The sequence below is a fragment of the Carassius auratus genome, chromosome 44 (genome assembly GCF_003368295.1).
Source record: "Carassius auratus strain Wakin chromosome 44, ASM336829v1, whole genome shotgun sequence".
Taxonomy (NCBI): domain Eukaryota; kingdom Metazoa; phylum Chordata; class Actinopteri; order Cypriniformes; family Cyprinidae; genus Carassius; species Carassius auratus.
The window spans coordinates 8,387,404-8,414,072 of record NC_039286.1 but is presented as its reverse complement, the minus strand read 5'-3'; the positions used below and the strand labels follow the sequence as shown (position 1 = coordinate 8,414,072).

General features: G+C 34.9%; 1 protein-coding gene across 4 annotated transcripts in view; it reads left to right on the top strand.

The window, feature by feature from the left end:
* LOC113062383 (MAP7 domain-containing protein 1-like) overlaps nt 1-26,669 on the top strand; it is a 35,529-nt gene extending 8,860 nt beyond the window's left edge. Inside the window, exons 2-19 of one of the 4 annotated variants that reach the window (XM_026232201.1) lie at nt 6,855-7,043; nt 9,061-9,129; nt 10,856-10,876; nt 13,551-13,714; nt 14,449-14,557; nt 16,253-16,357; nt 18,889-19,008; nt 20,024-20,166; nt 20,438-20,568; nt 21,258-21,493; nt 21,651-21,933; nt 23,089-23,248; nt 24,799-24,903; nt 25,035-25,082; nt 25,173-25,221; nt 25,325-25,403; nt 25,503-25,735; nt 26,179-26,669. In XM_026232201.1, the coding sequence (XP_026087986.1) occupies nt 6,855-7,043; nt 9,061-9,129; nt 10,856-10,876; nt 13,551-13,714; nt 14,449-14,557; nt 16,253-16,357; nt 18,889-19,008; nt 20,024-20,166; nt 20,438-20,568; nt 21,258-21,493; nt 21,651-21,933; nt 23,089-23,248; nt 24,799-24,903; nt 25,035-25,082; nt 25,173-25,221; nt 25,325-25,403; nt 25,503-25,735; nt 26,179-26,189 (2,255 nt within the window). In that variant the 3' untranslated portion in view covers nt 26,190-26,669. The remainder of the gene's footprint in view (nt 1-6,854; nt 7,044-9,060; nt 9,130-10,855; nt 10,877-13,550; nt 13,715-14,448; nt 14,558-16,252; nt 16,358-18,888; nt 19,009-20,023; nt 20,167-20,437; nt 20,569-21,257; nt 21,494-21,650; nt 21,934-23,088; nt 23,249-24,798; nt 24,904-25,034; nt 25,083-25,172; nt 25,222-25,324; nt 25,404-25,502; nt 25,736-26,178) is intronic. The other 3 variants (XM_026232202.1, XM_026232203.1, XM_026232204.1) reach the window with 3 other exon arrangements.

Genomic DNA, 26,669 nt, shown 5'->3' with positions numbered 1-26,669 from the left:
TTACAAAGTCTGACCAAAAAAAAAAAAAACCTTTACAATGTCATTGTGATATAGAAAAGGAAAAACAAATATGGACACAAATATGAAAATAAGTCCATTTTCAGAATGTGTAACTCTTGTGTTGTCCTCTGTCTTTACAGTATAAGCTTTCCAACTGAAGATTCATGAGATGAACCTTTGAGCTATTTCAGAGAAAGGGTTTATCATTGGTTTATCATATACATTCTCTTCATAAGTCAAGATTCACTTGGACAATTCATGCCAAATGTACAAAAAGTCTAATAATAATGTGTAAAAATAAATATAAAAAGTGTGCTAGGCAGTTTTTGACAACTAGATTAACCATTTTGCATTTAATGACTTATATGATGAACTAAAGACTAGATGTTTTGAAGGGTAAGACTGTTGCACAGAAAACTATGCAATACGTTTTGAGCAACATGACATGAGCAACTGATAATGTAGGAAACTGCCGATAAACATGCATAATCAATTGCATGAATGTACAAAAGCAATCGCAACTTGTTCAAAAGAATGAGAAACTGGTTTTATGATGTGTATTAATGGCTAGATGATGTGGAGGTTGTACAAGTAGTTTTGAGAATTTCATTTCTGTTTTGAAAAATGCACCAAAGTGACTGAGAAAAACTGTAATTAGAGCAGCAGCAAGTCATTGGAACACAAATGACACAGTTTCTTGTGAATGAGTTGACAGGACACTTACAATAAAATAATTAGCGGTTGGTATTTGTGGCATTTTCAAGTGTAAACAGTTGGAAATCTGCACTCTGTTGGTCTCTCTGAGTCTCTCTCTGTCCGTCATCTGTCTGTGCAGATCTCAGGCGTCCTGTGCCATGTTATGCTCTGTTTCCATCCACACAAACAGTAGAGACACATGCCGCACATGCCTGAGGTCCGACTGACCCAGATCCACTGAGCCTCATGCTCTTCCCTCCGCTGTCGACACACACAGACCTGTTATGGACGTGTCACTGACCCACTTCACACCATTGTGTCTGTAAATCCCTTCACATATGCTAATGCAAAAACCACACATTACAGCTGTATATTTAAATCACATCAGGGTTTTAAAAGGAAGATCTTGTTAATATGTCCGTCCTTTCATCTAGATAGGAGTGTGATTAAATAGAGCAAACAGAAGTGTCTCCACTTTGTGCTTGATTTCAGTATGAACTCAGCTATTTTTCATAAATTTAAGTTGTGAGTTTTGTAGCCCTATAATTTAGGTGGTCCCTATGAAATTAGTTGTCTAATTTCTGTAAGGATTCATTCTTAAATGGGGGGTTATTATCATTAACTAAAACCATTATATACACTTTTGTTAATTGAAATAACATTCAAATAAAATGTAAAATGAGATTAAAAACTTGAACTGAACTAAAAAAAAGAAAAACAATTTTGTTTTGCAGATAAATAAAAATAAATTGATGTAAAATCACAAAAATTGCTATCTGAAAATAAATAAAAACTAAAACACAAATACAAATTTAATTAAGCATATATATTTAAAAATATGCACTAAACGTGATACACCATATCACTTATGAATGCGATATAGCATAGCTTGTCAGTGTTAGTGTTTTTATTAATGCTATTTATGTTTTTGTTAATACAGCACATAGCACTGATCAACTGAATGAATGTAACATGGCAAAGATGAACGCACTTTCAGAAGTTTAATGTAATGTAATGTCATTTTGGAATGTCTGTGCTCTAATGTGATATTGTTCATGTTCTTTATCATGATGAAATTTTCTTTATTGCTGTAATTAATTTATAACATTAACAAGATGACCCGTTGAATTCATGTTGGAAGTGATGGTTGATGAATGTATTTTTGTCCAGTACCTGTTTATAAGTTTAGTACTGGCCAAGTTCAGAGGATGTCATATGTGGATCAACTTATCAACAATGTTGTGTCTGTTCATCAGTTTCAATATGAAAAATAACTTTCATATTGATTCAATGGATTAAAAATGAAAGAAAAGTATCATGGATTTATTGCATTTTGGGGAAAAATGTATACAATTTTATAATAAATCTTTGAAAATCAAAACCTGGATTAGATTTTTTAATGTTATTATAACCTTAAGATGCTATATGAAAGTTTGAAACAGAAAATAATTATTTTCATCTTGTCACTTTCTTGGTAAGACTCTTTAATCAAAATGGATTTATTGCATTTTGGTACCAGACTCTTCATATATATATATATATAAATGAACAGTACATAACAAAATTATAAAAAATTGGAATATTATAATTGTTAAAATTGTAATGAAATTATTACCATTGTAATATAATATTGATGTTATATTGCTTTAAACGATGTTACATTTGTTATTTGTTTTTTATATTACTATTTTTATATTACAAATTTTTGTTTTATTTTAATTTTTATTCATTTTAAGTTTTTATTTATTTATTTAATTTCAGCTTAATTAACATTTATTTTTTAAATTATTTTATTTTTTATTAGCGATGATAACTATGTCACCAAACCATTTTTTTATATATATATATATTACTATTTAGGTCAGTTTTTATTTAGTTAATAATTTAGTTAGTTGTTGCTAGAAAAAGCATTATTTCTAATTTTCATTTTGGTTTTTCATCTAATATTTATATTTTATCCAATTTCACTTCATTTATTTCATTATTATTTTATAGTTTTAGTTTTTGCATAGCAACACCCTATCTTATATATTCATTTGTATTTGTATTTTTTTATTCAATCTTTAAGAGTTTAATCTCCTTTTATGGCTGATTGTGGGGTCTATTTTTACTGGCAGCTAGAAACTCGATCCAGCTGCAGTGGACCTGACAGATCGGTGTCTGTGTGTTCACGTGAACTTTTCTACTCAAACCCAAGTGTCTGCATGTTTAGCTGACTGCGGTCAGATGTGCTGAAGCTGCGATGTCCTCTGCTGTGGCTACAGAGCTGCCTGCATCAACCAAATCATCAGGATGAAGATTCCTCCTGGCCTTTTCTCTGAAACAGCACAAAGCCTGTCAGGAAGATCTTTCTCTCTGTTTTTTTTTTCTTTACCCGAAATGCCAGACCTTTCTTCTCTGTACTGAGGTTTTCCCTTGCTGTGTCTCAGATGATCTGCCTGGACATGTCCTAAACCCTTTTTATGCTTTCGTCTGGGGTTTTACTGCTGTTTTTATCTCTTTGTCTCTCTGCCCAAACATTGCCTCATCCCTGGATCACATGCAATGTTTTTCTTTCTCTTTCAAGCTCACAAAACTTTGGGATGACCTCTTTTTCCCCTCGTAGTGCATCTTTGGAGGTTTTGTTGATGGGTAATTAAAGACAGTTTCAGCCTTTATAATTAGTACAATTACTCTAAAGCGCAGTTCATCTGGCATTGCAACCTCTGGTGGTGCATCAATTCATTTTTAATTATTCAACAATCTGTCATCAGTTCTTCTTTACATGATATTATAAATCACAGTCAAACCCCATCTCAGAATGATGATTGTGAACGTGATATAATAATGTGAATGATAATCATTCTATTTTACAATATAGCTTTAAAATGACAATACTGATATTTACAGCTTATTTTCTTCATTTTCAAACCACGGGGAGCCCGGTTCTATTATTTATTTAATCTTGCAGCCCTAACTAACATCAAAATAACCTCAAGTCCCCCATGTGACCCACTTTTAGTGTATTTTACAAACATATGGAAGGTCATTTCAATAATTATTTTGAAGTCTAGCAGGTCTAAATGCAGTTGATGCATCATTGAAAATCTTAATTACAGAGTTTGCGTTTGTTTTCATGTGGAAGATTTGACATTTGAACTTTTGACTTCGGCAGTCAGTGGGCGCCATTAAAGATTTCCTGATACATTAAATCCCCGTCCTAAAGTTGGTCTAGCATGCTTTATGTTCCAGAATAATTGCTTCTGTGAAGAACTAATTAATTCCATCTCCAAATTAGAGTGATTTAGCATCTGATCAGTTCTAAGCAGAGGAAAAATGGCACACTTCTGTGTCTTTCCCAGGACAGATGGCATTTCTTTGTTAATGCAGACAGTTTATCGCATTGGTCTCAGCGGTGAGACATTGGCCTGCTGCTCACCTTTACAGAGCGAACATGGGGACTTGACTCCCTCTAAAAAGAGCTCAGAATTGAATTGCTAACAGTGAACTTTATTTACTGCCACATGGGTTTCTCTGAGTTGTTTACAGTAGCAAAGCTCAGCGATTGTCTCTTTGCAGTTCTAAACAGCGGTAGCGTCAGTAGGCAGTCAAGCATTTTGTTTTTCTTTCATAAGGTCGTTCCTAAGAAGACGACAGCTGCACATTCAACGACAGAAACCTCATCGACCTCAAACAACTGGAGAAAACACAGACATGCCCTCTAATCAAAACAGGATGTTTTGACCCACGCTGACCTCATGTTTACTCTGTGAGGTCAGAGGTCAAGTGTTCAGTGTTAGCTTTAAACTTGGTGTGATGCAGTAGTTATGATTGACACAAGGTTAGCGCCGTATTTTTCAGTAGTCAATCACCAAATTCTTATTTTACTTTTTTTTTTTTTTTTTTTTTTACGTGTATCATTAGTCTGAAACTACAACTGTTCAGTGTCTAGTGCATATAAGAGTTGTTATAGTTAACATACATATACATAACGTAAAATTAACATAATTTTTTTTTACTTGAAATTAAAAAAAAGTTAAAATAAAGTATAAAAAACCTTATATTTTGCAACATTTCTCATATTAATTTAGTTTGACTTGTATTAAAATAACACAAATAAATGTATTAAAATAACAAAAATTGAAATGAAAATTAATGCATTTATAAAAGACATAAAAGACACACTTACATAAACAACTATAAGTATCTTAATGATACTAAAATAACACTGATTCATATCTTTTAAGTTTAAATTGGTTGACTATGTTTATATTTATTTCTCTCTCTTAATTTTGAATTACTTCATGAATCAACATCCAGAAAATAAATAAAAAACCTTTGAAATATTGAAGCCAATAAAAGATAGTAATACATCAGAAGAAGTATATTGTAAATGAAATCTAGAGATGCAAATATTTAAAACTTAAATGTGTATTTATCTAATCAACTGCCTGCAGTTCCCTCTTAAACCCCAGTTTGGAAAACCCTAATATATAATTTTGGTATAATTAATTGACTTTGTTCAGTTTGTTGTGATTCAGAAACATTTGATACTTTTGCAAATGATTTCTTCATATAGCTATCGTTTAGCTGCAGTTGTTACAGATGAAAATGAACTTTTGCCAATTTTCAACTCCCTCTGCTGAGCAGCGTCTGTTTGAAGCCGAGATGAAGCTGTTGGCTTGAAGCCACCCCCTCCCTTAAACTGCTCTTCATTTTGTCTCTCAAAAGGGTCTCGCTGCTCAATGCATCTGAAGCTCTTTTCTGCATCTGATGAGAAGAGAATAAACATATTTAGCCAGCTGTTAAATGAGCAGTCACTACTGATCCTGTTATCTTATTAGATTCATGCCATGATCATTATCCAAACTCATCTGAAGGGCTGCAGTCATGGATTTCTGCAGTATAGCATTCGGCTAAGCCTTCAGAAGCCACTAAATCCATTATGTTAAGAATGGGGGAGAGTTTAAGACTTGCATTAAACTAATGAAGTTGGAAGAGCAAGGCCTAGGAAGGGTACAGTCAACGTTTATGGCATATGTGGTATGGTTAAAGGCCCAACTGTTCCTCTAGGCCTCATCCACTCCTTTATATTCAGAGAAAAGAGATACACAAGAGTCTAATGATTCTCTGCTGTGTTTTTCATGTGAAAATCCTGCGGGAGGGAGATCATATGCCGTCTTGAATGTATTTTACGTGTGAGTAAAGTGTGAACAGGTTGCTAATGGCCTGCTAATGGGGTTTAAGAGCTTGGTTAGTGCGGAAACATAGTGAGATCATTTCTGCAGAGCGAATCTCTGTGAAGATCTGATACTGCATGCTGGAGCATACTAATGACTGAATTAACAGTCCTGGAGAATCTGTGTTGATGCACATGAGTCTTTGAAATGATGCTGGAGTTGAAATCATGAGCGTGGTTAATGTATATCTGATGCAAAAACTGACCATGATAACCGTAGTTTTAACATTGTTATTTTTATGATTAGTGTTTTGCAGATTATACGTTTGTTGAGTTTGTTTGTTTGTTTATTACACAGCATTAACAAAAACCGCAATACAGTCGTAAAATTATACGCTTTCCCCCACATCAACCTTTTCTGCCAAAAAATAAATATGCACATAAATGCATACATACACACAAATAGGATCTGCAGAAGTCAGTCTTAAGTCGCTGGGGTATATTTGTAGTTATTGCCAAAAAAACATTGTATGGGACAAAATTATTGATTTTTATTTTATGCCAAAAATCATTAGCATATAAAGTAAAGATCATGTTGCATGGAGATATTTTGTACATGTCGTAATTTTTATTTGTAATATGTGTTGCTAAGAATTCTTTTGGACAAATTCAAAGGTGATTTCTAAGTATATTGATTTTTTTGCACCCTCAGATTCCAGATTTTCAAAATCCTAATGAACCATACATCAATGGAAAGCTTATTTATTCAGCTTTCAGAAGATGTATAAATCTTTCAAAAAATTGACCCTTATGACTGGTTTTATGGTCTAGGGTCACATATTGTATTTTATTACTGTATTTTATTACTCTTACCCTGGTAAATCTTTGGTTAGTTTTCAAAGTATGATTCTAATTTGAAAACTATGCTTCATGTCCTCAGTGTAAATTAATATTCTTTTTTTCCCTTTCTTTCTTTTTTTCGTTTCTCTCACTCCTCCAGTTCTCACATCTCCTCTAGGGACGAGCAGCACGCTTCAGAAAGAGAATGAATTGGACAGTGAGATCCTGAAAGTTGATGACACAACAGTCACAGATTCTTCCCTCATAACAGACCCTCCCTCAAAATCAGAGCCAATCAAATCTGACCCGAGACCCAGCACACCTGGATCCAACCCACAGACAAAAAAAGGTACAGTACACCACAATACACACTTTCTATCTATCTATCTATCTATCTATCTATCTATCTATCTATCTATCTATCTATCTATCTATCTATCTATCTATCTATCTATCTATCTATCTATCTATCTATCGTTCTATCGTTCTATCTATCTATCTATCTATCTATCTATCTATCTATCTATCTATCTATGCCTGTCTGTCTGTCTATCTATTTATCTGTCTGTCTGTCTGTCTGTCTATCTATTTATCTGTCTGTCTGTCTGTCTGTCTATCTATTTATCTGTCTGTCTATCTGTCTGTCTATCTATTTATCTGTCTGTCTGTCTGTCTATCTGTCTGTCTGTCTATCTATTTATCTGTCTGTCTGTCTATCTATTTATCTGTCTGTCTGTCTATCTATTTATCTGTCTGTCTGTCTGTCTGTCTGTCTATCTATTTATCTGTCTGTCTGTCTATCTATTTATCTGTCTGTCTGTCTATCTATTTATCTGTCTGTCTGTCTGTCTGTCTATCTATTTATCTGTCTGTCTGTCTGTCTGTCTGTCTATCTATTTATCTGTCTGTCTGTCTATCTATTTATCTGTCTGTCTGTCTGTCTGTCTGTCTATCTATTTATCTGTCTGTCTGTCTGTCTGTCTGTCTATCTATTTATCTGTCTGTCTATCTGTCTGTCTGTCTATTTATCTGTCTGTCTGTCTATCTGTCTGTCTGTCTGTCTATTTATCTGTCTGTCTGTCTGTCTGTCAATTTTTCTGTCTGTCTGTCTGTCTGTCTATTTATCTGTCTGTCTATTAATCCATCCATCCATCCATCACTCCATCCATCCATCTATCAATCCATCCATCCATGGTTTGCTTCTATTTATATTTAATATGTGTAATAAAAATAAAAATATATAGAAAATAACCATTTAGAATATGTAAATTATACAGTAAAAATACCGTTTTAGATGTAAAGTCACTATTTTGAGGAATGTGTTACTGGTAAGTTCAGTATTATCACAGCATTTCTTGAAAAATATACAATCCTTGATTATGTTAGCCATATCTTAAAATTACAGATAAACCTTTGGAAATGATATAAATGAGATTTAAAGTAGGACGTGTAGAGACATGTTGGACGAATCCATACACCCTCGTCACTGTAGACCGCATGTGAACATCCATGTCATCAGACTGACTTTAAAAAGACCCTTTTCTAAATTCATCCTAATTGATGGTGGCAAGCCAAGTCATTGTTCATGAAGAGGACGAAATGCTGGAACCCAGCATGGCTGTGCATCAACGCATCAGTCGCTCCTTGGGCTGTGTATGTGTTTGGGGAAGATTTGTTGAGTTCTCCAGCAGTCCTCGAGTTTATAAGGCTTAGTCGAGTCCTTTTGATAGTGGGCGCTGGGCAGACCGGTTGCCATGGCAACAGTTTGATTAGCTGGGAAAGGGTTGCATGTATAATGCATTACAAGGAGGACACGGTTAATGAGAAGAATGGATAGATGAAACACCGATGCATGTGTCGTAATGAGCATCCTTTACATCAGAATACCTGACTCGCCATATTTCTCTTCAATGCCTTGGGTAAAGCACCTCTGCAGTTAAAGAGCTGGAGTCCCACTTATCTTGATTGAATCAATACACTGCTGAGGCTGAAAAGAAAATGGAAACTGTCAGTTACAAGCCTCTAATTTGTCAGGGAAGAGAAATGAATGAGAGAAGTAGCTTAATAGACAAATTACTCAGCATATGTCTAACCTACCGTGTCAGCCAGCTCTCATCAGATTAAAAGCACCATACTTTATCATTTTTTCCATTCTCTCTCTATTCCTTAGAATTATGAAAACGATACATATCAGCCAAAATAATCTGAAAACATGCCCATTTAATTATTGTCTTTCATTTGCATTTCATACTTTTGCATGGTATTTTATTTTTGCAAATGACATACCTATGTCAATGTCAATTTTAGTGTAATTTAAAAGATATGAAAAGTACATTTTAAATAATTATTTGCTTTTTCCTCAACAGATGGGATGAGTTCAGAGCAACGGCAGAAACAGGCCAAAAAGCGGCGAGAGGAACGCGCCAAATATTTGGGTGAGACTTCATAAACACAGCTTTTGTCCCAAGACACGTTCAGCCCTGTTGAGCTAATGATATGCTTATGCCACACAAAACATTTGTCTTGTAGTGACTGAAGTATATCTCTCTCTCTCTCTCTCTTTCTCTCTCTCTCTCTATGTGTATATATATATATATATTATATATATATATATATATTAGGGGTGTAACGGTTCACAAAATTCACGGTTCGGTTCGATACGATACACTGATGTCACGGTTCGATTCGGTTCGGTTCGATACGTTTTAGATACAGCAAAATGTAAAAACATCTCAACTTTTCAGAATGCCGCAAGCGCACCGCGGGTCATGTGACAAGAACCAACCAATCAGCTTCATCCTTTCCCGTAACAACGTTGAGAGCTCAGCCAAGATGAAGGAACAGCTGATCATAGTTGTAAATGGATTGCAATTTTGAAATAAATTCAGTAGCAGAGCTACTGCAAGCGATTTTTAGAGCTGCAAATCCATGTGCCCGAGCGCTTTGGAAAGGAGGAGAAAGACGCGCTTAGCGTTTTCCATGCGTTTTTAGGCACGATATGTGAACGGCCCCTAAGGCGCTCGCTCACTCAGCACGCGCTGAAGGCTCGTTGCAAAATTTCTAATGCATTTAACAGACCAGAAATATAAGATCCTAAAATAACCAACAGGTCTGGTGTTTGGGTTGGATTCCCTGTAAGCTATAGTGTCTAAATGCTGCAGGGATAGTTTGCTGCGTGCATGTTTCTCCTTTTTTTCGTCTTTTCCCAGATAGTACTGACGCATATATCCCAGATATTCCCGCTGTTTTTTTGTTTTGTTTTTTTTTTGTAATCCCGCTGGTGTACCCTGTCATGTTGCAGATGCGACATATCGTTGTTTTTTTATCCACCACTCTCTTGCCATCACCATTATAGCTTAAAGGGAATCCAAAGTGCACCCAAACACCAGACCTGTTGGTTATTGGAGGATCTTCTCATTTCTAGTCTGTTAAACGCATTGGCTATTTTGCAACGAGCCTTCAGCGTGTACTGAGTGAGCGAGCGCCTGCTGAGTAGCCTAACATAAACATATAAGATGGTGTTTTTTCTTCTTCGGGAGTGTCAGGGGCGTTGCCTGTTACGTTGTTTGGGTTATTGGGCTACCTTGTTGAACGCATATCATTATATTTCTATCTCTCTCTTTTTTTTTTTTTTTTTTAAATATAATTAATTACTCCAACGAACCGTTCGGTATACATAATGCGTACCGCGTACCGAACCGAAAGCGTCGTACCGAACGGTTCAATACGAATACGCGTATCGTTACACCCCTAATATATATATATATATATATATATATATATATATATATATATATATATATATATTGAGATATACTTCAGTCACTACAAGACATATATATATATATATATATATATATATACACACACACACACACACACACACACACACACACACAACACACACACACACACACAGACACACACAATTGAAGCTCCTGGGACTAAAGAGTCAGCGTGAGGCCAAATAATAATTAACCCAATTATATACTATTCTCATGTGTAATTAGGTAATCAAACGTTAACTGCCAGCCAATACAAGGCCAACTGGTTTCTAATGATGTTCAGCGAGACACATTTCTGTGAAGTCAGCAGCATCATATAACGGTACAAACTGATGTGACTGACAGATGTGCTTGTGATTTGTGTTTACTGCTGCAGAACAGCGAACCCAGGAGCAAGGTAAGATACGCCATGCGATCAGTAATTTGATTAAGTGGATCATTTCCATTTATTTCTTGTCCTTTACTCTTGGAGTCCTCTTGTTTTTCTCCTTTAGTTTTGTCCAGTTTTGTTTTGTCCAGTTCTTTATCCACAAATAAGGAATATTATTTTAAATGAAGTGAAACGTTTACTTTGCTTCCTTGTGCAAATCTGTCTTCTTTTTTTCCCCCACTGGCTTTCTGTGATTAATATAAAACAACTAAATTTTTTTACATCTATTGCAATACGTAAAGAATGCGTCCCATGCTACAAATGATTATGAAATACATGCATATTTGATAATTTCCATGTGCACCAGGCTTCATAAATCAATCTATTTCTTTATCCACAATTAAAGAATATTATTTTGAATGAACTGAAACTTTAACTTTGCTTCCTTGTGCAAATCCGTCTTCTTTTTTCCCCCACTGGCTTTCTGTGATTAATATAAAACAACCAAAAATAAATGTAACATCTCTTGCAGTATGTAAAGAATGTGCCCCATGCTACAAATGATTATGAAATACATGCATATTTTATAATTTCCATGTGAACCAGGCTTCATAAATCAATGCATGTGTCTCATGTTCCTCACTTTTAACTATCTGATAGATCCCTACAGGCACAGGGTGAAAAATGTGCCATCATTACAGTTCATTTAGCCATGCCTCTCTCTCAGATTAGCTTTAATTATGTTTGCCATTAGCATGATTAGCCTGCTTGGCTATCAGCTCACTTTCAGCTGTAGAGACGCAGATAAACCACTATTTCAAGTCCAGCCTTGCCCCCACAGCAGCAGACTTTACATAAAGGGTTTATTGTAGCTTGGGACGAAATATCTTGACAAATGCTGTGTATACAAAGACCTGGCTTAGCTGTTAGAATGAAGTCTGGCTTAGAGCCGGATAGTTGCTACACATCAAACTGCATTGAGTATAAAATCTATTTTTCAGTGTGGTCGCATATTGTATGAAACTAATAGGATTATCAAACGCTGTTTAGCTCACTAGCGGTTCACTTCAGCTAAGACCACTGGTTTAAAATGAAGGTTGAGATCATCTTACTTTGAAGGATATAAAACAGAATTGTTATATAATTCATAAAGGATTGAAGGGTTTTATGTAATTGGATTTAGAGAAAATCAGAATTACACATAAATGACTTCCTCAGAGCACAAACTTCATGCCTGCTACACAGTTTGAAGTAGTCTACATAAGAGACTATTTAAGATATATATATATATTGAGATTTTTCAAAACACACCATGGTAGCAATTTGCTACCACATTGTACTTCTCCTTTTTACTTAAATGGTCTAAAAACATTTAATCAACACAGACCTTCCTCATTTTTCTCTGTTCAGATTTTGTGCCTTATTTGTGTTCAGTGAACTTCTCAAACCCTCAAACAAGATTGTATCTGAGTCACAGCTCATCTCATTATTGAGTCACTGCATTTCCTGTGCAGTAAAGCCGATGTGCCTTTGAAATGAAACAGGGTAAAGTAAATACAGTTGTTTGCCACACATGGATCTAAAGCAATGTTGTGAATGGAAGCAGTTCCTTTGTGTTGATATTCCTCAACTCATATCCCATCTGGACTGCTGTGTGTGTGTGTAGAAAAACAGGAAATTCCAGTGTGATGTCTCGTGTGCTCCTTAAATCGGGCTTGTGAGCAGAATGCACCCAGCTGCCACACAGCATGCTTGAGGTTTAAAATAAAGATCTTTGATTGGTTTTTAATTGTTTTTGAAGTCAAACGACTGAATCCACATGAGAGAAAAATTCTGTTTTATCAGCAGTTTTGTTTTCCTTAAGCAATGGATTTTATAAATATATAAAAAACTAAATCAAAAGTAAATCAACTGCTCGGTGTGCAATTATTAATGTTTAATGAAGTCAGTTCTGATTATAGATTCACATGAGATATTTTTTATATTTCATTTATTTCTGCAAGAGAGTAATTTGATTTTTGCTTAATTAAGACTTTTCTGAGGTTTCCTGCTTTTCAGATGTTTTTCTTGAGAAAAAGACCCATGTTATTTTGCATCGCTTCGAGGATTTCTGAAAAGAACTCAATGCCTTTGAATATGCTCAGAAGGAATTTTAAGTTTAACATATACATTTAAACAAATATTTCAGTAGTCAAAAATGAAAAATTTGCTGAAAAATTAACTCACCCTCATGTCATCCAAGAACCCAAACCAAGTTTGTTTCTTCATCAGAACGGATTTGGAGAAGTTTATTGTTACATCACTTGCTCACCAGTGGATCATCTGAAGTGAATGGGTGCCATCAGAATGAGAGTCCAAACAGCTGATAAAAACAACACAATAATCCACAAGAAAGAGGAAAGCTTTGTGTTTGTGCAAAAGTTGTCTAATCTGAATCAGGAGAGAAATATGCACAAGATCAAACTGTTTACAAGTGAAAAAAGTCCAAACAAGTAAACAAAATAAAATTTCCAAATCTGTTCTGATGAAGAATAAAACACTCTTCTACATCTTGGATGCCCCGAGGGCGAGACATTTTCAGCAAATTTTCATTTTTGGGTGAATGATTCTTTTTAGATGAAATGCAATTGAGAATTCTGACAGAAAATGTCATGAAATATAGCACGCAGCATCACTCAAAAACTCTCTCTGTTCCTCTCAGCGGCCAAGAAAGCTCAGTGGTTGGAGAAGGAGGAGAAGGCACAGCGGTTGCGTGAGAGCCAGTTGGAGGAGCGCAGAAGGAAGTTAGAGGAACAGCGACTGAAGGCAGAGAAACGGAGAGCTCTACTGGAGGAAAAACAGAGACAGAAACTAGAGAAGAATAAGGTGTGGAGGAGACCCCGTGTGCTCAGAAAATAACTGCAAACATAATGTTCCTTGAGACAGCATGACAAAATATTATAAAGATTCAATGCATACATGATTTTCAAGCTAAACTTTTCACAAAAAAGCTTGTTAAGTTTCACATTATAGGCTAAAGCAATATTCATGCAATATTCATAATCAATAAAAAAGTTTGGGGTTAGTAAGATTTTTTTTTTTTTTACTTTTTTTTTCTTATATTCAACAAGGATGTATGAAATTGTTCAAGCGCCACAACTGTTTTCAACACTGATAATAATAACAAATGTTTCTTGAGCAGCAAATCAGTACATTCGAATGATTTGTGAAGGATCATGTGACACTGAAGACTGGAGGAATGATGCTGAACATTCAGCGTTGCATGATGGAAATATATCAAAATAGAAAACATTTTAAATTGTAATATTTTTTATAATATTACTGTTTTACTGTACTTTTGTTCAAATAATTGCAAGAGACATCTTTTAAAAAAAAAAAAAAATTAAAGTAGCATGTACTGCTAAAAATGAAGATGAAAAGGGTTTATTAGGAAAAATTATGTTTATAGTTATAAATTTGAAGATAAACTACATATTAACTACTAAATGTACTGGCACTGTAACTGTTACTGGTCTGTACTGTTAATATAAGCAATTCAGAATCTTATTAAGATAAAAAATGAACCACAAGTGGTCTTGTGATTGTCTTTTTCTCTGCAGGAGAGGTATGAATCCGCCATAAAGAGGTCAACCAAAAAAACGTGGGCTGAGATCCGTCAGCAGAGGTGGTCATGGGCCGGCGGCTTGAACCAGACCTCCCGCAGAGAGAGTAAGTGTCATTAGTCAAACTTTACAGCCTCAGGTGACTTTAAAATAAGAAGTGGAGATATCATCACCTTCTAAAACTATACTAAGGAACTTAAAGAGGACCTGATATGAACATTGAAATTTCTTACGTTGACACGAAATTGACTTCAGCAGAGTTTGTTTTGTGTGGTCAGTATGTTACTGCTGTAGATGGGTAATAGGTGTAACCCTCTGGTTATGATTTAGTTGACTTAATTTATATAAGCTCATCTTGTCATCAAAATGTTAGGGAAGAAAACCATCTTACGATAACTTGTTAATCATTGGCATGAACATCATTTCTATGGTTTATTTTGGTTTTTCTTTAGTTTTTGTTTGTGTTTATTCTTTAAAACATATTGGTTTAGTCTAGTGTTGTAGTAGCTTTGCTGGATGTGTGTAGATAGAGGACTGTGATATTTTCTCTTTCTCTTGTTAAGGTTTAACTGTTTTCAATATTATTAAACAAAAGAGGTTAAAAGAGATGCCTTAATGGGGAAAGTACACCAAAGAAAATAGTTTTTCCCTCCTCGTGTTGTTCAAAACCTGTGTGACTTTCTTCTGTAGAACACAAAAGAAGATATTTTGAAAAATGTTCATCAAACAGATTTGGTGACTATTGACTTTTGTGAACAAAAGAACAGTGAGATAATTCTCCAAACAATTCTTTTGTGTTCCACAGAAGAAAGCAAGTCATGTTTGGAATGAAATGAGGGACAGAATTTGTGTTTTTGGGTGAACTATCCCTTTAATGTCTCAGTGACAGGTGTTGATATGTCTGCTGTATGAATGACATTGTTTGATTAGAACATAAAGATACGTCTATTCTTTTCCTTGTAAGTGTCTGAAGTGACCAATGATGTTATGTTGCATCACTCAGTCCTACCCTTTTGAAAAGACCAGATCAGACCAGTATGAAAGTCTGGTATGCTGTTTATAGAGTTGGTAATGATGGATGACCAGCATGGTTTTTATGGTTAAATTAGTTAAGAAGCCTAATGTGGACACCAGCATGCCATACTAGAAAGCATCCTCCATAAGACATCACATGCTGGACATAATGCTGGTCTTCTCAGTAGGATAGTGCTGATTTATCTAGATATTCAATGCCATTCAAACGTTTGGGGTCATAAAGATTTATTTTATTCAACATAGAAGCAATCAAAAGTGACAGTAAAAACAAATGTTAAATAATGTTAGTTTTTTTTTTATTAAGTATAGTATCAGTTATCAACAGTGATAAAAAGAAATATTTCTTAAGCAGCAAATCAGCATATTAGAATGACTCACAGGAATAAATTACATTTTAAAATATGTTCAAAGAGAAAACTGTTATTTGAAATTTGTAATAATATTTCACATTTTTACTGTATTTACTGCATTTTTGATTGAATAAATGTTTTCCAAAAAACAAAACAATCAACCCTGAAACTTTTGAATGGTGCTGTCCTAGTCAGAAAAAGTTCATGTAACTTTATGTTGTTAGAATTACATGGAATTGAATGTACATCTTAAATGTACGATCATGCTACATGATCACAACTTGATGTAAGAGTGACCCGCCTCCTCCAGCTCTCCCTCTTTCCCCCTTCCTTTGGGAAAACCAGAATCGCGCTCCCTCCCTCCGTCGCTCAGGGGGTCAGTATGAACGCTCTGCTCTCTGTGTTGCGCTCTGCAGGCAGATGCTCGGCCTCCACGGTCAACCTGCCGCGGCAGACGGAGCCTGTGATTAACAACAGGCTGTCCAAGTCCTCGGCCACGCTCTGGAACTCGCCCTGCAGAAGTAAGAACGGAGCGGCTCTCGCGTTTCACCTCCAAAAATCCCTCCCTCCAAACCCTCGTCTGGTTTTTGGTTCTTCAGTTGTGTTTTTCCATCAACTACTTTTGATTTGCTCATTTCTGGTGGCCTGCTTGCCTGTGCCTGTGTCTGGTGATCGATGGTCATTCTCACACCTTTCCTATTCACTTCCCCTCCCCACAACCCCCTTGTTCTTGTGTTGCATCGTGGGTAATCTCTTCTTCCGTGCACTTTTGATCAGTGCTCACATTGTTGCATTATAGCCTTTAATGGTTATTTATTTGTGGTCCAGTAAGTGGTGGCAATATCTATTTTTATTTCATTATTTTTCTTTTCTTTGGTGTGGGTTTGTGGTGCTGGTGGTTGGTTTTTACTTTAAGTGTGTGATTTGAAAGGCTGATTGTTGATCAGTGATAATAAAACAAAGGACTGATAACTAAACTAGGAGATTAGGAAATGAGATTCTATGATCATTAATGTGATCAATGTGATCATTTTTACTGGTTTATTAATTCATATAAATAAGTGATGTTGAGTGCTAATCACTTCAAAAAGGAGTATGTCATATTTTTAACAGTATGTGTATGTTATGTTTTATTTCCACAAGTTTAGTCCAGTCATTGGAAATAAAGGTTATTTTCCAAATTTTTCTTGAGTGTCAAATTAAAGACAAGAGGTTAAAATGGAAAATCATATATTCTACACATCAAAAGTTAGTATGCCATCCTGATACTCTATATGCATAATTTACACACTATAGAACCTGCAAAAATGGCAGTAGAATGCTAGTTATACTGAACATAGCCTCATTTGAAGTTTCCTGTCCAAGGAAATAATGGTTTTTCTACAATGCTGACATCCACATGCAGCAATACGTACCAATGATAAGTCAGCAAAACTGTGGCTATGCAAATGTGTATAAATCAACATAATAACTACAGCATTGTGCACCGCATGATAACCGTGGAGCTAGCTCATGGTCTGTACTTATTTCCCTGTCATTAGAGAAGACCACTAATCTCAAAGTTCACTTTCTTCTGAGATGTAATATTTGGGTTAAACATGCTTTAGCTGAAGTCTAATGCAATTTTAGGTGATTTTTTGCATCATGCTTCCTGGAAATACCACATTGTGTCTCAGTTTTTAGAACATATAGTATAAAGATTGTTTCGAAGCAAGAGTTTATATTCTAGATCGTGATCAACCTTCTGTTAAAGTAGTTCAGGCAACAGCACAATTTGCTGCAGTGGGGGAGAAAAAAAGCAGCTGTTGCCTAGCAACAGCCAGTGACCAGCCGTCACGAAGTGTTGTAAATTTTCTTGTGTGTCAGGTCTGAACACCACCTTGTTGCTATAAAGAGCACAAGGGTCTGGTTTTATACACAGTATTGTTTTAATGTTGTGTGATTGCAAATATGACATCCAGAGTGTGTTTGTGCCTGAGTGGGAGAGTGAAAACCGAGACCACAGATTCATTTCTTCATCACATAACTTGTTTTTCTCATGAGAACTGTCATTCAGTCATCTGTGTGACAGCACACACTTCATTTTAATGTGCTCTCAGATTATTAACACAACAGCATGCATAGTTCCCAGAATAAAACCAGTTTTAACATGTCTTTGAACCCATGAACCGTTTATTCTGGTATAAGAGTGCTGTTCGTTGAAAGAAAATTCATAAATGAAGTTTATAAAGTATCTAAAGCAATGAGATCAAATGAAGAGCAAAATGTTCAGATTTGTCTCCTCTAGATCTCAATAATATCTCAAACTTTTTAACTTTGCCACAGATACTAAAGTTTGCGTTCAAAAGATCTCAATATTAACTCATAGTCGCCATCTACAGCATTAAGAAGTTTGGGGTCAGCTTTTTAAATGCTTTTAAAAATAATATAAAATAAAAATAAAAATTTTATTACTGACCCCAATCTCTTGAATGGTAGGTAGTATACATAAATAATCACTCTGTACTCTACATGTATGTCAGTGACTGGCTCTGGTGATTTTTAGTTGTCACAAGACATTTTTAGAGAAATGTACTTAAATGAGCTCCTTACATCTCATGAGCTAAGAAAGAGCAAACTTAGTTCAACGAAGCATCAAAGTCTAACATGCTTTAGTTTCTGCATTCTTGATTTAACCAGCATGAGTTATAGTACTGGTTAAATTCACTAATTAAATTGAAACTTCAGCTCCCTTGAAGTTACAATGAGCAAATAATAAAATAAAGTGTGTGAATGTGAATTTAAATAAGTACTGCAATCATAATTCACAATTGTGTAGGTAATGTGAATTAGAAGTCCACAAACATTTCCGGATCGTGAAATCGCTGTCAGCGTTCACTCAGCGAAGGGCCTGAGGATTCTGCTTCCAGTAACAGCTGCTCTGATTGGTCAGTCATCCTGTTACTGGATGTTACTCTCAGCCGATTGGATGAACGTTTACTTCGGCCCTCTGTTGAGTGACCTGCAGTATGTGTCCTCATGTGTCGATGCTAACAGCGCCCTCTTGTGTCAGCCCGCAGCTTGCGTCTGAGCCCGTGGGAGAGCCGCATCGTAGAGAGGTTGATGACCCCCACCCTTTCCTTTCTGGCTCGCAGCCGGAGCGTCGCCACCCTCCAGAACAGCAGCGACCCCCGTGAGTTACACATCACACACATTTAACATGTCAGGAGCTTAAGGTAATGGTTGTACACACCACATAATACACGCACACCCATGTAATGAGTATATTTTATTAGCCTCAGATTAACATGATGCAATTTAAATTCCCAGCTTAGTATGTACTATATTTGTTTGATGTAATTGAGACTAACTGCATATTGCACGGTATGTAATATTATGAAACTGAATGTGCTGTTATGTTCATTATGTATTTTAAACAGTAAGATGCAACATTGTTCCCACATGACCTCATTACATACCTGCATATAAACAATATCCAATTATGATTTTGAAAATATTTTATGTTGTATTTTTATCCAGTTTTGTGTAAAACTGCCTTGAATAAAAGCTAGAATAATACAATTTGTACGTATTTATTAGATAAGAATATATTATACCCTGTTTGTTTTTGTTTTTTTTACTCCATTTCAGTATCTGGGCATTTTATTCTTATAGAAATGTTACATAATGCTCACATATATATATATATATATATATATATATATATATATACACACACACACACACACACGCGCACACACACACACACACACAATAGTATGCTAGAAGACTGTTCTGAATATAATAGATCATCTGAATGTACAATGCTGTTCAAAGGTTTGGGGTTACTAAGATTTTTTTCAACACTGATAATAATAAGAATGATTTCTGAAGGATCATGTGACACTGAAGACTGTTTTAATTATGAAAATTAAATAAAATGAAAATCCAGCTTTGCATCACATAATTAAATTATATTTTATAATGTATTAGATTAGAAAACAGCTATTTAAAATTGTAATAATATTTCACAATATTGCAGTTTTTGATGGTATTTTTGATCAAATAAATGCAGTCTCGCTGAGCATAAGAGACTCCCAACCCTAAACATTTGGACTGTAGTGTATGTATGATCTCAGTTCAGTCTGTAGTGTTTTGTACAGCAACAACAAGTGAGTGTGTCTAAACATCTCTTGTTCTGATTACAGATCAGTGTTCCCGTTCTGCATCTGTATCTCCTCTGACGCCGTGCTCCCATCATCATCCTCACCAGCACAGCGCTGAACGCTGGAGGGTCTCAGCCAGTACACCAGATATCACACAACGCCAGCTGAGACGCAACTCTACACCGGTGAACCCATGCACCCAAAAACTCACTCACAAAAGCAGAAACATTCATATAATAATCCTCATATGTACTTCCGTTCAAAAGTTTGTGGTTTCATTTCTTATTGTTTTTATATAGCAAAAGGAGTAATATTGAGAAAATATTTTGTAACCATATAAACGTCATCAGGTTCACCTTTGATCCATTTAGTGTTTATAAATAAAAGCATTCATTCTAAAAATCCAGTTTGTCATGATTTGAATTTAGAAATGATCGATCACTGTTTACTTTTTAGTTTGAGAAGAAGAAGAAAGAAAAGAAAGACAAAGAACGAGAGAATGAAAAGGAGAAATGTGCTCTGTCTAAAGAAAAAGTGGAGAAGAAGAGACAGTCCCAATCCATAACCAGAACGAAAACAGAAGCCAGGTGACTCTCTCTCTCTCTCAAACACACACACACACACACACACACACACAGTACATGCTTTTTTTGCTTTGTGGAAAAAGTGATAAATTAGCAGTAAATTAAAGCAGTATGGTTGTACTCTTACATTATTGCTACGGCAAGCATCACTATTATTTTTTCACCTAGTAAAGGATTGTTTTCTGAAAAATGTAATGAAGTCAGTTTATGCTTTGTTTGGAAATAAAGAATGAATTAAATAATAACTTAAGTTGAATTTAAACTAAAACTGAAAATAAAAACTAAACAGTAATATTAAAAAAGTTTTGACAAAAGCACATTACAAAATTACAACAACAAAAAAAGATGAAAATATGAAAATAATTCAAGATAAAAAAGTACTAAATAACTAAGTTATATTTACAGTGTTACCAGAAATACAGTCCAAAAATCAAAGCCAAAAGTACAGCTCCATCACCATCAACAAAATACAAAATAAAACTAAACTAAGGAATGTAAAAAATAAGAAATGTTGCCTTGGCATCTACTTAAAATAAGTTGAAATTAAAGCTAAATAGTAAATAAAAAAATACATTAAAAATAAAAAAAGCACATAACTGAAAGAAAAAAAGGAAATTAAATTAAACAAAACTTTTTTTTGGTGTTGAAACCAAATTTGTATTGGTTTATATTGGGATGTGTTCTCTTTTTAGCCCAAATATCAAAGCTAAAAACAGAGCTCCATCACCTGCGACACCCAGGAGTCGCCCTCTCTCCCCCAATCCAGCGGTGTCCCCCAAACCACCCTCATCTTCAGCCAGGACTCCTGGTACCAAGACCCGGCCCAAACGGGCTCAGACTCCCGTCCGCGTGCAGCCCCCCGCCGTTGCGGCTGTCTCCATGGAAGCCAAGGAGCCCCGTCAGGCTGACCCTCCCAAAGACACAAAGAGTGAGTGTGATGTCATGATGATGGGTGATGAGAGGCATTTGCTTTCAGATAAATCAGTGTGACAGCAATGGTTTTAAAAGACTTTAATATGTATAAATGAAACATATGCTTTTACTCTTCTTGATGGAATTTTCTCCTGGTTTTTTCTTCTGTTTAGCTGTCCTCAGTGTTCCTGACATCACCGTCTCGTCTGCACCGGCCACGCCCCTCACTCCATCTGCACCAATCACAGCAGCTCCTCAGACACCAGAGGTGGCCAATGTGGCAGCCACAACTTCCAGATCACTCTCTCCTGAGCCCGGCCCTCCGATCGCCAAGCCCTCAGCCGGGACCAATGATCCCGAGGAGGCGGCCCGTGTGCTAGCAGAGAAGAGACGTCAGGCCCGTGAGCAGAGAGAGAGGGAGGAGCAGGAGAGGAGAGAACAGGAGCAGAAGAGCAGGTCAGCTGGTTACAGACTTCTTTAGTCTTGCATAGCCAACATATTGCATAGACCAGCTTTTGCACAAAAAAAAAAAAAAAAAAACTGGCCGCTTAGAAAGATACAGCTTGACTGACATTTAAAATGATCACAGCTGGGTCATTATCATTAGTTAAACTAAAAGTATTAAAAACATTTTTGTTCATCGAAATAAAGCTGAAACTAACTAAAATATGAATATTTGAAAATATTGTGTATTTAGAAAATTTGAAATATATGATATTTGAAAAATATGAAAAATGAGCTGACTTTGCAACTGACTGAAATAAGTTTTTTGAAGGGCTAATATTACTGTAGGCTACTTACTGGAAATGAACACTTACATTAAAACAAAAGAAATAGTAATTAAAAAAAACCTAACAACAATGACAAAAGCACATAACTACATTTCTAAAACTAAAATGAAAATAAAAATAACTTTAAATATAGAATAAAAGCTAATTGAAAATATTAATTACAGACTATAAAGTAAAATAAATCTATATGTAAATAATTTTTTTTTTTTTTTAAACAGTGAAGTTCCAGGACCTTTCCAGTTGTTATGATTATCAGATATGAGGTTTTAAAATTATATTTAGAGACTCTGCTAATTCTAGCTGAATAAATATTTTATATCTGATTATATTTACATAAATAATTAAATATAATAGATATTTAGAATTAAATATATATATATTTTTATTATTAAACTGTGATTTACATGACTTTTACATTTATCAGACCACTCTAACAATTGATAGGTGTTCCCTCTGAGCAGTAATATTTTAGTATCATTTAAATACTATCATGATATTTATTCATATTTTGCATTAGTTTTTAGTTTGATATTTTTTGTTCTGTTCATTTTAATTTTAGGTAAAGTTTTAGTACACTTTAGTTTAGTAAATTGTGTGTTTTTATCATTATAATTTTTTTATATCTTTATATTGTAGTTTATTATTTCAGTTGTAGGTTATTTTTTGTACATGAAACTAAATGAACATGAGAAATGTGTACATATTTTATATTATATTTCATTTCAGTTTTTTTTTTCAAGTAATAAAAAAATGTATTTTGATTTAGAGGTGTTGACTGAGAGTGACTAGCGGTAACTTACACTGCCTCCTCTTCACTCAGAGCACTGCGTGAGGAGCACTCCAGACGTGAGGAGGAGGAGAGGAGGCGAAGGGAAGAGGAGGCGCGCTTCATGGCAGAGCAGCAGCGTCTGCAGGAGGAGAGGGAGACGCAGGAGAGAGCCCGAGCCGAGCAGGAGGAAAACCTGCGTCTGCAGAGACAGGTGAGCAGCGCTTCAGGGCTAATCCAGACCATTAGGACAAAGTTACCAAGTTTTTCAAGCTTCTTTTAGTTTCCATTTTCAGTGGCTTCAATCATATTCATTTAAATTATATATTTGTGTCATATGTTTTAGTATACATTTATATGTTTTGTATTGTATCAATTCAAAATCTGAAAAATTTTGATTTCCTTCTTTTGCCTATTACCGAAATATTTTAAAATCCATTATTCTTCAGTAAAATCATTTTAATACAAAACACCTTCAAGGCATCAAGGTGACCGAGGCGCAGTCAGATAAAAGGACATTAGCATGAGTCTCCCGCGGTTCACGTGAGTCTCCAGACAACTCTCGTCTCATCACAGACGAAGCCTGTGTTCTGGTCTGATTTGATCATGCAGGACAGGCCTAAAGACTCTCTGGACGTTCAAAGCTCATCTGTGGTGTCTGAGCAGCAGCAAAAAAGGATATTCTCAAGATCTAAACTGTGAGCGAGGACACAGATGTACAGTACATAAACAGATTGAACTTGATGCCACATCTGGCTTTAAACAATTTAACTAAAGCATTTTTGTGATGTAATTTAATGGATTTATGCCTATGATTCACAATGTATATCATTTTCTGATATGCAGTTGAAAGGTACTGTGTTTAAAAAATATTAAAAAGGAATCAAACAGAGGGAATATTTGGCCGCTGCTTCCCCCTTGAGGTGGAAAAGTTAAATTAAAACACGTTCTGTCTGTTTGAAATAGTGAAGTTGCAAACATATATATATATATATATATATATATATATATATATATATATATATATATATATATATATATACATATATATATATATATATAATTTAATTTATTAATTTTTTACATATTATATCTTATATTCAATACATTACTTGGCCAACTACTGATGTGATCATTATGTTATTTTAGTATTATTTATATACTTTTAAAGTATTTATTAAATTTTGAAATAGCTTTTATTTTTATATTTTGAATTTTTGTCTTAAAGACTTTTGTCTTTTTGAATTTTTGTCTCAATTAACTTGAGTTATTTTGCTATGATTTTTTCAGTAACTTAGTGCTTCAATTTAAAAATCGCTTAAGTTTAATTCGATCTATTATGTATTTACTTTCAGTTTTCATTTTAATTTTAGTTTTTAATTTATACTTTTGAGTTATTAATTTTAAGTAATTTTAATACATTTATATATTTTTTTGTCATTTTTTTATTCATTTTTTATTCTTCTATATAGCTAAAAAAATCAGTTTCAGTGTTTTAAAGCAATTTTAACACTTATTTTATTTTAAGTTTCTTAATTTTTTATATTTCATCTAATATTTATATTTTATTTCAGCTTTAAGTATAGTCAGCATTTATTGAAAAGAATTTTAACAGTTTAAATTTTCGTTTTAGTTTTTGTTAATAATAAAAACACTGATGTTGCCTCAGTACCATCTCTTGGTATCATGTTGTAGGGTAAATATGGGTAATTTAGAGATGTATAATGGATATATAGGTAATGATGTTTCATGTGTCTTTTCCAGCGAGAGGAGGCTGATTCCAAAGCCAGAGAGGAAGCAGAGAGACAGAGGATAGAAAGAGAGAAACACTTCCAGAAGGAGGAACAGGAGCGGCTGGAGAGAAAGAAGGTACAACTAGAGACTCTCAAATGCATTTAATGAGAAAAAAAGAATATATTGTTTTCTAGGAGAAACACATGAGACGTTAAAGTGATTTCCATTCCTGTGGGTTTGACTAACGTCTGTGTTCATTTTTCTAGCGTCTGGAAGAAATCATGAAAAGGACTCGTAAAAGTGATGCAGGACAGGTGGGACACATCTGTGTTTTTATTAAGTCTGAATGCATTTCACACACACAGAGAAAGGAAAATGAACTTGCTGTACTTGTTTCTTTGCAGAAAGACGTTAAGACTCCAGCTCAAGTGAACGGCAGAGTCTCTGACAGCGGTAAAAGGCCATTTGTAGTGTGCATGCGACGTTACACTTAAAATGAAATGTAAAATTTAAGTTTAAATGAAAAATATAATGCTGCTATTCTCTTGTCTTACAGTAATTCAGAAAAATCCTTTAGAAACTTTTCATAGTGGTGCGAAAAATTTGAACCAATCACAAGGAGACGTGAAGACGAGGTAAAGTTGCACAATTTAGCCTGATTCAAAATGTACAAAGAGATATTTTGCATGTTATCTGACTGAAAGATGAGAATAATACCCATGTTACCTCCTCAGCTCTGTGTCCTGGGACGTGGCACCCATCATTAATGGCGTCCAGCCCACTAAGCATCAGAATGGACTGTCCTCCAATGGAGAGGCAGCAGACTTTGAGGAGATCATCAAGCTGTCCAATCACAGTGGCAGTGGAAACAGTGGGCAGGGCCAAGCTGCTGATCCAATCATGGCCTTTGAGGGAGGGGAACCGTTCATGATGAAGGCGGGGCCTATGAAACCTCAACATGTGGCAGGTAAGAGTGGATGTTATTAGATTAGATGAAATAACCATATTACCATAAAAAGTATAAGCTGTACATAAGGTCATAAAAAGTACAGCTGTATATAAATGTATGGTGTATATATATATATATATATATATATATATATATATATATATATATATATATATATATATATATATTATATACATATAGAATTCTTTTTTTACACAATTATTAGATTTAATTCAAAGACACTGAAAAGGAATTACATTTAATTATCTTAAATACACAGATAGATTTGGTAGATTTGGGCAAAGAACATTTAGTTGTTTTGTCACTTTTTGGGAGCTTGACAGTGTCAATCACTTCTGTTTCAGTTGCCTGGTACGACGTAGATGTTCTGCGTGAACAAAACTTTTAAGGCTCAATCAAACTCTTTATATGTGTTTGTCTCTGTCTTGTTTTCCCTGCAGAGGTCCTGTGAAAGAGAAGAGAAGCCTTACGCTACCGCTGCTTCCACCCCGACGTGTGCCAAACCAACAAACAGACTGCTTCAACTTTAGAAACACAGCACTTTGAGCAAGTGGAGGAGAACCTTCAAAAGATACTTATATACATATTAAACATTTGCGAGAAGCCTCTGTGTATTTCACTGTGTGTCATGGTGCAAAATTGTTGTGTTTCTTTAAAAAGTCACCTGCCAATTATGTGGTGCACCTTAAAAGAGTCACTATATGATAGAACTTGGAAATACACAATGTTTGGCTATCATTCTGATATTAATTATTGTTATTGTTATTGTTGTTGTTGTTATGATGTATTGTTATTGTTCTTTTAAGTAGACGTGTGTCTTGAATTTTTGCGTTATTTAACGTGAGGAGCATCAGAAGAGGCGGATGTTCTATATGTTAATGTATATTTGCCTGATTATGACAGACCTGTGGAATAAATCTTTATGAAAGGG